The sequence below is a fragment of the Anopheles coluzzii genome, chromosome 2 (genome assembly GCF_943734685.1).
Source record: "Anopheles coluzzii chromosome 2, AcolN3, whole genome shotgun sequence".
Lineage (NCBI taxonomy): Eukaryota > Metazoa > Arthropoda > Insecta > Diptera > Culicidae > Anopheles > Anopheles coluzzii.
This window is the reverse complement of record NC_064670.1, coordinates 16,842,649-16,854,830: the sequence shown is the minus strand read 5'-3', so window position 1 is coordinate 16,854,830 and position 12,182 is coordinate 16,842,649. Positions and strand designations below refer to the sequence as shown.

General features: G+C 45.3%; 1 protein-coding gene across 14 annotated transcripts in view; it reads left to right on the top strand.

Annotated features, from left to right (window-relative positions):
* The window catches only part of LOC120947666 (low-density lipoprotein receptor-like), a 159,638-nt gene extending 149,598 nt beyond the window's left edge, over positions 1-10,040 (top strand). For 13 of the 14 annotated variants that reach the window (XM_040363184.2, XM_040363189.2, XM_040363180.2 and 10 more), the window contains 3 exons: positions 2,624-2,745; positions 3,197-3,346; positions 8,595-10,040. In XM_040363184.2, the coding sequence (XP_040219118.2) occupies positions 2,624-2,745; positions 3,197-3,346; positions 8,595-8,639 (317 nt within the window). In that variant the 3' untranslated portion in view covers positions 8,640-10,040. Of the gene's footprint in view, positions 1-2,623; positions 2,746-3,196; positions 3,347-7,388; positions 7,991-8,594 lie in introns of all 14 variants that reach the window. The other variant, XR_005750894.2, reaches the window with a different exon arrangement.
* The last annotated feature ends 2,142 nt before the right edge of the window (positions 10,041-12,182 follow it).

Here is a 12,182-nt window from a genome sequence, read left to right as displayed (position 1 = left end):
CGTTTTGCTGTGTGTTTTTTTTTTTTTTTTTTGCTCTTCACTCCGAATGAGCGAATCATTTCGCATTATTGATGATTCCAGAATGAGACATCCAATTTTACTTTGCTACGCTACCGTATTTTTCGACCTGCAGTCGACAAACTGGCCAGTTTTTGCCGGTTCCGTTTTTTTTTCTTCTTTTTAATTCTTGCCACACTCCACTGACCATTCCGTACCACCCGTATGGGACATTCGCATGAGGGTAAGGGGAGTCTTTCGGCCTTGGACACAGGCTACCTTTCCTCCACCCGGGAAATGACGGATTCAACAAACCGCTAAATTATGATCAAATTTCCCGCCGATAATAATTCATCACGTTATGGCTTCGCTTTCCTTTTCCTCAGCCTCGGTGCAAGAATACACACACACACATTTACACTCTAATGATGGTAGCCAACGCGTTTTGCGGCACCCCATACACCATCGCAAAACGTATGCAGGGAGGAGAGCCGCATTGGTTTGGGGAGCGGGATCCAGGTCCCGTTGGATCTCTGTACGACGATTGAGGATTGAGTTTCGATTTCAGGTTTTTAATTAAAATTCCTCAAATAACATACGGCCGCATTGTTTGCCCGGCTCCGGCCCAACTTGGGTGTCTGCCAGGCGGCAAACCAATTCATCCATCACGCTGCTGGCAGCTGGGCTTCTTTTGCATTTTATTGCAAACCGTCTGTTGGTTGTTGATATTATTAAGGAGCAGAGAGGGAGAGATAGGGCGTCACAAGAGAGCCGCCAACAGAGCGAGGTGTGAGGGAAAAGTGATACTTCCTTGAGACATGCCTCGCATTGCCCTTGGGAATGTGTTTTTGGTGTTATGTTTGACGGCCAAAAATAGCAAATGCCCGAAATAGTTTGTCTATCTTTGGACGGAGAAATGCGTCAAACTTCTCAAGCTTTCGTTTGGAGGAGGGGTAACTGGGAGTGGACTGGGAGGTGGTGCCATTTTGATTCTAATGCCATCGTCGCCTTGGGATCAACAGTAGTAACAAACTCCTATTGGTGCTTTTTACACACAATTTTAAAAGCCCTAAGAATGATAATCTGATAAGACCATGCAATGGGAACAACAAATGGCCAATAAGAATAGCAAGAATGCTCCATAATTAACGCAAAAATAGCACGCAAATTCCTAGTATATACTTATTAAAAACATAGCAATTAAGGAACGTTAACGGCTCATCGCGATTATAGACTTAAGAAGTGAAGAAAACGCCACGTCAACCCCCGAACGTGGACGAGTTTATTCCGGAAAATTAACCAAACCAGATGATTAACGTTGTGGTTCTAGCACAAATAGCAAAAACACCAAGACGAACCGTCTCCTCCCAAGGATAGTGCTACTGCTCCTACCCTCCAACGGGTAAAAAGTTGGATTAAAATTAAAAAATATTTCCACCCACTAATTGAAGCTAATTATGATCTATACAGACGCCATGGGGAGGCCACGCAAAACGCATCCTTTCCGCTCTCTCTCTATTTCGCCCATCGGTAGAAAGCTTCCTCTCACCCGTACCATCTCCGATATTTCTGACCACCGGTACCACTGGTGCGCCCATTGGTACGGTAGCACTTTTTAGTGATTAACATTTTATGCCAACCGCGCCACTCACTTCCTCGCCTGCCTGGTCCGCAAGCGCCAGCGGGACCATCTTTTCTTCGCCTTAAGCGCGCCCTTCTAGACACTTTTGTTGGGGGGGGGGAGCAATTCGCGTCGAAAGCAATCCTCCCTCGCTCGCTCCCACGTCCCATCACGGGAGTCACTAATGGTTTCCATTACTGTCGTTATTTATGTCGCTTTTTAATATGTTTTCTTTTCGCATCGGCGTGACGCTAGAGCGAGGTGGAGATAATGCAGCCCACCTCAATGAAGAACCGGGGCGGCAAGGCGCGGCCCACGTTACACTAACCACCTCCAACACTCCTTACACGCCCGTAGGTGTTGGTTTAACACTTAAGAATGGATGCCCACCGCCCATAATCCTCGCCATGCTTGCCACCAACGACCGCAACAATTCATTACGCGCCTCTCACCCACCGGAGAATGCACATTCCACATTCTTGCGCCACAGCGCCATATTACCGTTAACCTTATCGTCACATTGTGCTCTCACGTTGTGTATTGTGCCGTTTCGAGTTCGAGACTTTTACTAACTTCCGTTTGGGTGGTGGTGGTCCCCGCCTCTCTATGTGTACCACGTTCACTGTCACTTCCCTGGTGAAACCCTCCCGGGGAGGGGCGAACCTGTTCCTGTTCCTGTTAGCTATCATATTCATGTCGCCGACCGTCCTGGGCCGGGAGACCCATGGTGTGTGTGTGTGTGTGTGTGGTTGTGTGTGGTTCTGTAATTGTTCTAACAAACTGAACCGTCCATCACAAACCACCACGACACAGCGCCACCACCAAGGCAAGGCTCTCTCGGCCCTCGTTACCGAAGATGGTACCGCTTCGTTTTAATCAAGACATTTCTAACATTTTCCTCGTTTTCTTTCTTTTTCTCTCTCTCTCTCTGTCTATTCCCCCTTTTTGCTCCACTCAATTGTGCACTGTGCGCCCGCCCGTTTAATAAATGGATATTTATAATAGCGACGATGCGAAATGGTACGGACGGTACGATCATCCACCCGGGCGTGGTCGAGAAGGACTCCGGCCAGGTGGCCCTCGTTGCCATCGTCATCGTTTCGTTGGTGTTGGTCATCGTCGGATTGGTAAGTGAACTGTTTCTTTTTTTTTTCTTTTTTTCTTTTTGTTAACTCTAACTACCTCTATCGCCACCCTGTGCTCAATTCTTTTCATTGTTTCATCGCGTTTGGCTGCGGAGAGGTGTTTGTGTTGATAGGGAATTTTCAATTTCTAATGCAATGAATTCAATTTTACCATTTTTCCATTGTGTTTTTGCTTTTCGTTTTTGTTCCTTTGCTTCTACGATTGTTATCTATTTTTGCCACAACTTTTCACGCTTCTTACCTGTTTGCTGCTTCCAAATTCGATTATACCGGAATCGGTTTATCTTCCCCTTTGTTCATACTTATTGATAGTTTTAAAAACGCTAACACGATCTTTTTTTGGCACTTTCGTTTTACTGATATTCTCATAAAACTCCCTGTTTTTTTTTCTTTCTCACTTCCTCTACCTCTCTCTCTCTCTCTGTCTCTGCAGATTGTGTTCGTTCTCTACCGGCACTACACGCATCGAAACTCGACCACGATGAACTTTGACAATCCGGTGTACCGAAAAACGACCGAGGACCAGTTCAGCCTGGAGAAGAACATACAGAGCCGCATGTACCCGAGCACCGTCGGCGAAGAGGTAAGAGCGCTAGCCCGGGACTACACCGTCTGCATACGATAAGACGGCGCGACCATTCTACGCGCCACTGCGCGCACGTCCACTGGCGCAAGCCCACGGTTCACAGCGGCAAACCGTGTCACATCATCCTCACCACAGTACTTTAAATTATTACTAGAGAGAAAACAAAAGAAACAAATTAAAGTAAAAATTAAGGCAGAAAATGGGTTTGGGATGGGTAGGAGCGTAGATACTACATGCTCACTTTTTAGTCGGTGGGAAAAAAAGGGCTGCCACCGTTGAAGTGAAGCCAATTGGCAGGTGTGTTGTGCGTGTTTTTTGGGTGGGGAATGCGCTTGAAAAGGTGCTGCTTTGGTTTGGTGCTTATGTTTGTTGACTTTGTTGATACAAAAGCAAGCCACTTGGTTGGACATTTGAGTGATCGAAGTAATATCCCCGAATGTTTCCGCATGTGACACTTGCTGCAACCGCGATGCCAGCAGTGCGAGGAGATGAGAGTATTAACGCGAGATGAGAAGGATGCAATGAAGCTGAAGAAGTGAGTGGATTGAAAAATGAGCAAAAAGTGTTGTTGTTTTTTTGTATTATTATGTGAGCACGACTGTGCCCACTTGGGAAATTAATTGGACAATTCAAATAATTAGATCCCCCCGCCTAGGGCTATCCTAAAAAGCTGTTCGATCGTCTCTATAGTAACGCTTGGTAACGGTAACGCTTGGTTGTACGCTGTGACCCAAAAAAAAAAGGTTGGGATCAACCCAACTCATCTTTTAATCAGGCAAAAGCTCCATTAAATCATAGCATGCCATGGTGTATCGGTCTCTGTGTGTGTGTGTTCGACCGAGTTTATTATTTGCTCGTTATGGGAGCAAGCTTTACTTCAATGCAAAAATGGACCAAAAGGGACAGTTTTTTTTGCTGCTGCTGCAAGCTGTCTAGGTGAGCCAGTGGGTTTCGCTTACGAGAGCTATTTATTAAATGGCCAGCCCTTCCGTGTACCGAGTGAATGTGTGTGTGTGTGTTTTGTCTTTTGCTGCGGGCTACGGGATGGTTCAAGGGTCGCTTATAAGCTCCTTTTAATTCCCTTCACGCCCCGGCACAACCCACATCCCACCCGGCGCAAAGGTGAAAGCCACTCGTCAACGCTTTCAAATTTAATTTCACACTGGAAAAATGGTGGTAAAGGACGAGCGTAAAGTGGAACCCATTGCTGGGCGCTTGGTTGGCGGCGCTCCAAGCATATGGGTGAATATGAGTCGCATATTAACCTGATTAAATCCGCCGGTAGACGGCTTCTCGGTACTCGCAAGGACCGGCTGGTGTGTTGGAAGCACACACACACACACACACACACACACACACACACACACACACAGACAGAGGAAGGACAACTAAAACACTAACTAAAAGTTTTTTGTTTGCCAAACAGCTCCGCTCACCGCTATTCATTTGCTGTTCATACGTGTGTGAAAGTGGTGTTTTTTTTTTGTTTTAATTGTACACCACCGTACCATTTGAGCAAGTAGCACACACACACACAATAGGGCACATTTCCCGACTAAAGCACTGCGAGATGCCCCGATTCGTGCTTGCGTGTGTGTGTGTGTGTGTGAAGAGCGACACCAAAAGCAGGGAAACTGCACTCGCGAACAAGTGTTTGGGGGTCAGTGTCAGCGCACACAGAAAAAGGCACACTCTCCCGCCTCTCTCTTCTCACCTTCTCACCCATCCCATTTCCCTGTGCAGAGTGTGGAGGGATTCAAAAACTTTTTGTAACCTCCACCAAACCTGATTCCGTTCCCTTTCCATTTGCCGGCTGTGTATGTGTGTACGCCTGCCAAGGGTGTGAGAAGAATGCTTTAGATTTTTGTACTCCCTGTGTGTGTGTGTATGTTTATGTTTCGTGCTTCTAGAAGTTGTTCCCACAACCTCCATCACAACCCTCCAGTTACCCGCCCTGCGTACCAAGCCGTATGAATTATTCACAACCGTCCGAGCGGCACAGATGGATAATAAAATAAGCTAACCTACGGAGAGCTAAGTTTTGAAGCAAACACAGTCAAACTAACGGACTGCGGGTTGGGTGGAGTGCAACTTTTTCCTTGGTTTTTAAGTGAGACACTCCTCCTCTCCTGCCCCTTCTTTGCGCGTCACAGAAACGTTTCTGCTTTTGTGCGAGCGAAACCTGATTAGAGCGCTTTGTGCTTTTCCCCCACACTCCGGTCAATTAGGCTGTGCGAGGCTTTTGCATTGCAGAAAAGCAGCTCCGTGTTTGTGTCCACCCAAAAACAAAACCAAAAATGCTTATCTTCAAAACAAAAGCGACTAGTAAATGATGGAGAAGCAGTACAAACAGTAGAGAAACAGCAGGTGGCGAAACAAAAGTGATTTGTGATGCTTTGCCTAACAGTGAATGCAATACGTCGTGTATGTGGCTCCCTTAGCGCAAGGCTCAAGTGGCCCCCGTTCGGGAAAGCTGTTTTGCCAGCTTCCTTGGGCTGTGCATCGCTTCGCTTGGTGCATCGCAAAACGCACACACAGACTTGCACTCCGATTCGCTTGACATCTGTTTCCTCTCCGGAGGTTTGCTGCAGTCCAGGAGCAGCATCAGGACTTGACTTGAATGGTTTGACGCACACAAAAGCTAAACAGAAGAAAAGGCGAGAGAGATAGAAACAGAAAAAAAATCTGACGAGAAACAAATAGAGAGGGCCAGAAAATTCTTATTCGAATGCATTTCCTGTTGGACACGGCGAACGGCAAACGGAAGCCGTCCAAAGTGACCGTCTAATGTCACTGGCCGCCTACCAAGACGGGACGGGTGTTACAGTGCAGAGCCGTGCAGAAGCAGCTGCCAGCTTTCGGTGCACGCTAAGCCGAGCCCTGTGCCGGCAAAAGGCTTGCCCGTCTGTACTGTTTTTCCCCTCCCTCTATCCCACGGGCTGCAAGACTTTTGCTTGTCCCCTCGCACAACGCAACAGTAGGAAAAGGATGGTGGAAAAGCGCCAGCACACACCAGCTGCAGCTGACACCTAGCAGAAAAAAGAGGGGATTAAGGCTTCACCCGCGCACATGCTTGCCATCTTTCGCAGTGCTTTTGTGTTTGCGGCTCTGGAAATGAAATGCTCTGGAAATGAAGGGAGCACAATAAAACAGATAAAACGAAGCCGTGTGCATGTGTGCTCGTTCGCCCCCGGTGTTGAGTGCCAGTGCAGCGGGCAAATATGGGAACAACGACCGAAATACTGATGCTCCTCAACTGCATTAGGATTAGCTGGCGATGGCGATGGAAAAGCAGGAAAAAAGGGAGATAAAAGCAGAAACGGGACACATTGACAGGGAAGGTGCAGGAACGGTGCTGGCACGGGAAAGAAGATTCCCGCTCTCTTTTTTCTACTTCTTCGGAGAATGCTTAGTAAAGGATCAAGATTATGGCGCTTCCCGCTTGGTACGGCTCCAACAGGCGTAGAATTAAAAGTCTCAAGCACCTTTCGAAAACAAAAAACAAACGGGAACAAGAAAAGGGAAATTCTAAGCTCTACGGTGAGCTTAGAACACGGCCACCATCTTCCGGCTTTATTGCACAAGGATTGGATTCTAGTTTAGTTTCGGCTCGAGTTTGGAACGGGAAGTGACGGGATGTTCCGAGGAAAGGCCCAGACAGCTAACGCACCCTTAACCCACACACTTGGATGGTTATTGATTCAACATATGCTCTCTCTCTCTCTCTCTCTCTCTCTTTCTTTTTTTCCTCACTTCCTTCTTCCATTCATACTCTTTCTCTCTCGCTCTCTATATCATTCTCTCTCTCGCAAACGCCTGAAATGTATGCAATCCAATGGGACATATTGCCATTTTTAATACCTTCACCCGAATGAATTGCGGGCAAAATTGGAATCGGTTCGCTTACGTGTGCGTGTGTGTTTTATGTTGCTTTTCTTTTACGTTTCCCAACAACCAAAAATTCAATTGGATTGAAAACAATTACTACCATCTTGTTGTTGTAAATGGATTTTGCTCCCCAAAAAAACAAACAAACCAGATAAATACGTTTCACTATCGCACATGAATCAGTGTGTGCTGTGTTTGTCGGAACAGTAGCTTAGACGTTAATTAAAAGTATCCGGATTAGGACAGCGGAAGGATGTAAGGGAAACTGCGGCAAAAAAAAAATTCCGAACGGAAAAAAGAGAGAAAGAAAGAGAGAGGGAGGGAGTGAAAGACAAAGAAGTAACAAAGCGCAACGCGGGCTAACCGTGGCCTGCCTCCTCCAAAAACGCACCTCTGTACAGTCCACTATCAAGACCACTATCAAGACCACCACACACTAGCAAGATCGTCATCATCCGCTGCTGCCAAAAAAATCATCTGCCCTCGATTGCACGTAATTTATGTGTGTGCTGTCTGTGTGTGTGCGTGGGTGTGTGTGTGTGGTTAGAGCTTTTTCTTCGACACGAAACGATCACGCCAAACTGCACAACCATCAGCACAAATGACGGCGTTGGTGAACTTCTGCCGCACGCTCTAACTGCTCAACCAGCCTGCGCTCACAGATACGCACACTCACATACACCACCGTCGCGCACACTTACCGAAGGACACACACCGGATGTGTCCCCGCTCATCCCGACCACACGCGGGAAGGTAACGTAACGGATGTGCTTTTTGAATTCACTGTTCGCTGTTCGTTGTTCTCGAAGATGCTAGCTAAAGCTAGCTAGATGCGCCTAGATGTATGCAACCCGGGGAACGCATGCTTCCTCGCGTTTTTAGTTTGCATGGTTTTTTCTTATTTTTTTATATCATTTGTTAAAATGTATTATTTTCGATGGTTTTCTTTTGTATTTGTTGAAAGTTCCGTTGCCATCTGTTGAGGGAGTTTTTGTGCAATACTTTTGTGTGTTAACAAAACAGATTAAAAAAACCCGATAAATTGTTTGAAAAAATACTTCCCTCTGCTTCGACGTTCAAACGCATGAGACGCTGAGTGTACGTACCAAAAAGGGTTTCTAAACTTTTGCTTCGTGAGGCAAAACTCGGTGTTTGAAGGGGGAATGCCGTAGCCGTAGCTTTGTTGAAAGTTCATTGCTATTTTCCGTCTACCGTAGCTCTATGATCGCTGTTTCACATCTTCGCATGAGTGTTTCTATAGTTCTTCGTTTTTTTTTCTTCGATAGCTTTAGATTTCTTTGCCAAAAAAAAGGTACCACACTTTGCTAATGCGCTCTCTGGTTTTCTCCCCCCACAGGCACAGGAACCACTGACCCGGCCGGCCACCAACGATTTTGTGTGAGCGATGCGACCCGCGGCACTGACCAAAAACCAAAATGCGCACAAAATTTCAACGTGGCTGTTAAGCAGTAAGCAGTTAAACGGATAAGCAGAAGCAAAGAGTGAAGCAACAACAAACCCCACCCGCTCAAATATTAAGCTAAATTAAAAACGGTGGTAGTAAGCAGTAGAGAAGAAGAAGAAGAAGAAGAAAAAGAAGAAGAAGAAGAAGAAGAAGAAGAAGAAGAAGAAGAACAACTAGAAGAAGACTAAGAAGAAAGCAAAAACAATTCTGCATCTTTGTCCTAACCGAGCGACGGAAGTCAAACCAACCAACAACTCAAAATAGTTTCCGATCAAGCTCTCAATCAAAACCAGTTAAACCTGTGTAATTGTGTGCAATATTAAGTTAAAATCAAAGCAAAGCAAACATACAAATACTCACCAACCAGGAACGGCAACAGTAGTAGTAAGGGAAGACCATTCGAGGCGACGAATACGATTTATGATCCTTTTTTTTCTAACACGATTAATTTCTAATACGATTGATTAATGCCTGTACACACTTCAAACAGATTCTACCGACCGGGCTATGTTAGCTAAGTTTGTGCCTTATTGTTTTTTTGATTCTTCATCTGTGTGACAGTTAAACCCCATCCCTATTTACTACACACACACACACATTAGCACATTCAGCCTGTTTAGTGATAGGGCACAGAGGATTCTCACCTTCCCTAAGACAGTTGGCGCACATGATCGTGGAGTGTTTGGAGTGTACAAGTCGCTCGAAGGCTTCGAGCTATACGCAAGAAAGTACGCCAACTGTTTCAGAAAATGTGAAAATTCCTTCAAGTTTAGTAATTGGTTTTCCCCTTCCTTTCCTTTTCGAATGATTTGCTGCTATCAAGTTGCGACCGATCAAACGATCACGCACTGTTGTACCCACGAGAGTGGGAGGGCAGTAAATCGACCAAAGGAAAGGGTTCACAACAGCTCTACTCTTGTATTGTAAAGTCAAATTTCAGCTTCAAGTTAGTTTAAATTTAGATAGTGGAAAACGGTTGACAGTAAGCATAGCTCGCTCGAAACGCTGAGGTCCGGTTTGCTGCGGTGGTCAATGTTTGTTAGCAAAATCTATTCGGGAAACGGTGATCAGGTGTGTGTGTGTGGGGGGCAGTTTATGCTCCAGCGCGGTGACGTTTATTTAAGGGTGTTACTTTACAGCGTGTTTTAAGGTACAGCAGAAGTAAAGGCTGTATAAAGGAGGAGGTGAGAAAACTCCCACAGGAAGTTAGAAGTTCCGACGCCGGATAGGGAAGGCAGATGATCCACCTGGATGGATCGGGTGCGTCCAATTAATAGTCCCGACTAACTAGAACGGTAGTTGTAAATACACGTAGTTCTTTATGTTTTTTTGGTTGAACACTGTTGCCTTTCTTTCTTTCACTTCTTTTCTGTTTTGCTTTCCTTCTTTCATTCTGTACTCCCTTAGATGACATTGATTATCAATCGTTTTCTCATTGTTTGAGCTCATTTTTTTTTTAATTTTTTTGCATTCCATCCCATCTCTTCAACAAAGTAGCACCAAATTTCCACCCCTGCCGCAGCGCGTAGATAGTGAAAATTGAACCTGTTTTAACTCCGAAATAGTAGGATACAAAAATCCAGCAAACTCTATCAACAGAGCCCGTTCCTGTTTCACCTGTTGTGGCATCGCCTCTTGTTACGTTAGAAGTCAGTGGTATGGTAGCGCGAAACCCGTTAATGCAACTTTGTACTTGAACCTACTACACAGCGTCCCGTTTTGAAACACGTTTCCTACCGAGAGCGCATTATTTATTAGGAGCTTTGTAAACTCACTCATGTTTAACATTTAGGAACATCATGGAAGACACACACACAGCACAGGTTCCTCGTCTCAGTTCGAGCAGAGAAATGAAGTCAAAGTGAAGATAATAGAATAGTAGTGGCGGGGGGCGAGATGGCTGTAAGATATCAATTAGTAATGCATTGCGTTCGTTTGCTCAGATATTTCTTGTCCATTTCTAATACCCAACCAGCGCCACCAGTGGGCGTACATGTGTGTGTGTGTGTATGTCGGGTTGCATAGACATTTGCTCAAAACTATAGTATTGTAGTGGAATTCTGACCCAACCCAAGGCTTCCAGTTGTGTCACCCAGTGTCACCAGAAGCCCCCAAACAAGGTCCACACAACTTCCGGTGTATACTATTCCTTCCCAAACGATAGTCTCCTCCTGCGAGGAGGGGAAAAAACACAACAACAGTACAGGGGTTTCCAGGTGTGTTCTCATAGTTGTGGGACACTTCCTTGACTCTTTCTTCTCGGAAGTGTACTTCATAGGATGATAATTGAACTCCATGGCATCCTATTCGGACAGGCTCCTTGGAAATTCCTATTGGATTTGTCCAACAAGGATGCTATAGAGTCGAATTCCCATTACATTAAGTTCATTTCAGGTAAGAAAGAGTCAATAAAGTGTCCCATAGCTATGAGAACTCCTGGAACTCCCTGTAACACTATAAAGAGTGCACACCCGTTTGCCAAAACCGAAACCTAACATGTAAGGCCAAATATATTTTTATCGCTACATTTTAAACAGAAATGTTCCCCCATTTGCTCACACGCTCACACAAAGATAACACGTAAAAACAAAAAATGCACCCAACGACCAGGAAAAAATGGGAGAGGTGAAACAATAGGTGGCTATTTTCTTCTTTCCCAGCCAGCCAAACAAACTAACCAATCCATCCAATTGCATCCACTCCTGTCTCCAGCGTCTTAGCTCAACCGTCTGTCTGTTTCGAAATGAAATCGACCCATTTCGTCCGTAGAGGGGGGGGTACACACTTCAACAAGAGGGCAAGGAGATTGTGAAAGATATTTTGCACTACATAAGGAGAGCGGGTGGTGCAAAGCCATAAGAAATGTATCGTTTTGTTTTTGCTCGAAACGATCATCTGTAGCTACTCTAATCTAATTTTAGATCATTTTTTCTAGATACTCTAGGATTGTGTCCGTCTGTCTGTCTGTCCGTGTGTAGTAAGATGGTGTGTGTGTGTGCGCGCTATCTGTACTACGATCTTGGGGCAGGCGACGTGTAAGGGAACAACATTAAGAACCAAAAGGCAAGCAGGGCAAGGAGATGGACAGGGGCAGAAAGCAACAAAGACAGCAAACCACACAGTAACAACAAAAAAAAAACACTGGACACTAAACACATTTCACTGGGATTCACGCTCAACTAACAGACACAGACACAAAAAAACGGAGCGTAACCACATTATGTTCCCATTTAAAACACGTAATGTTGTCCAGCGCTCTAAGCAAAACTCCGGCTCCCATCGTTCAAGCCCAAGAAAGCATAAGTAAATAAATCAAACAAACGAAAAACGGAAGCCTAACGCAACAAACCACACAAATTCAATATAGATAAATTAACAACTTCATCACTTTAATATAAATACGTAACGTAAAGCATTCGAAGCAAATGGAGTGGGGGAAAGAAGATATAAAATCAGAAAGAACAACACACAAAATTGGCA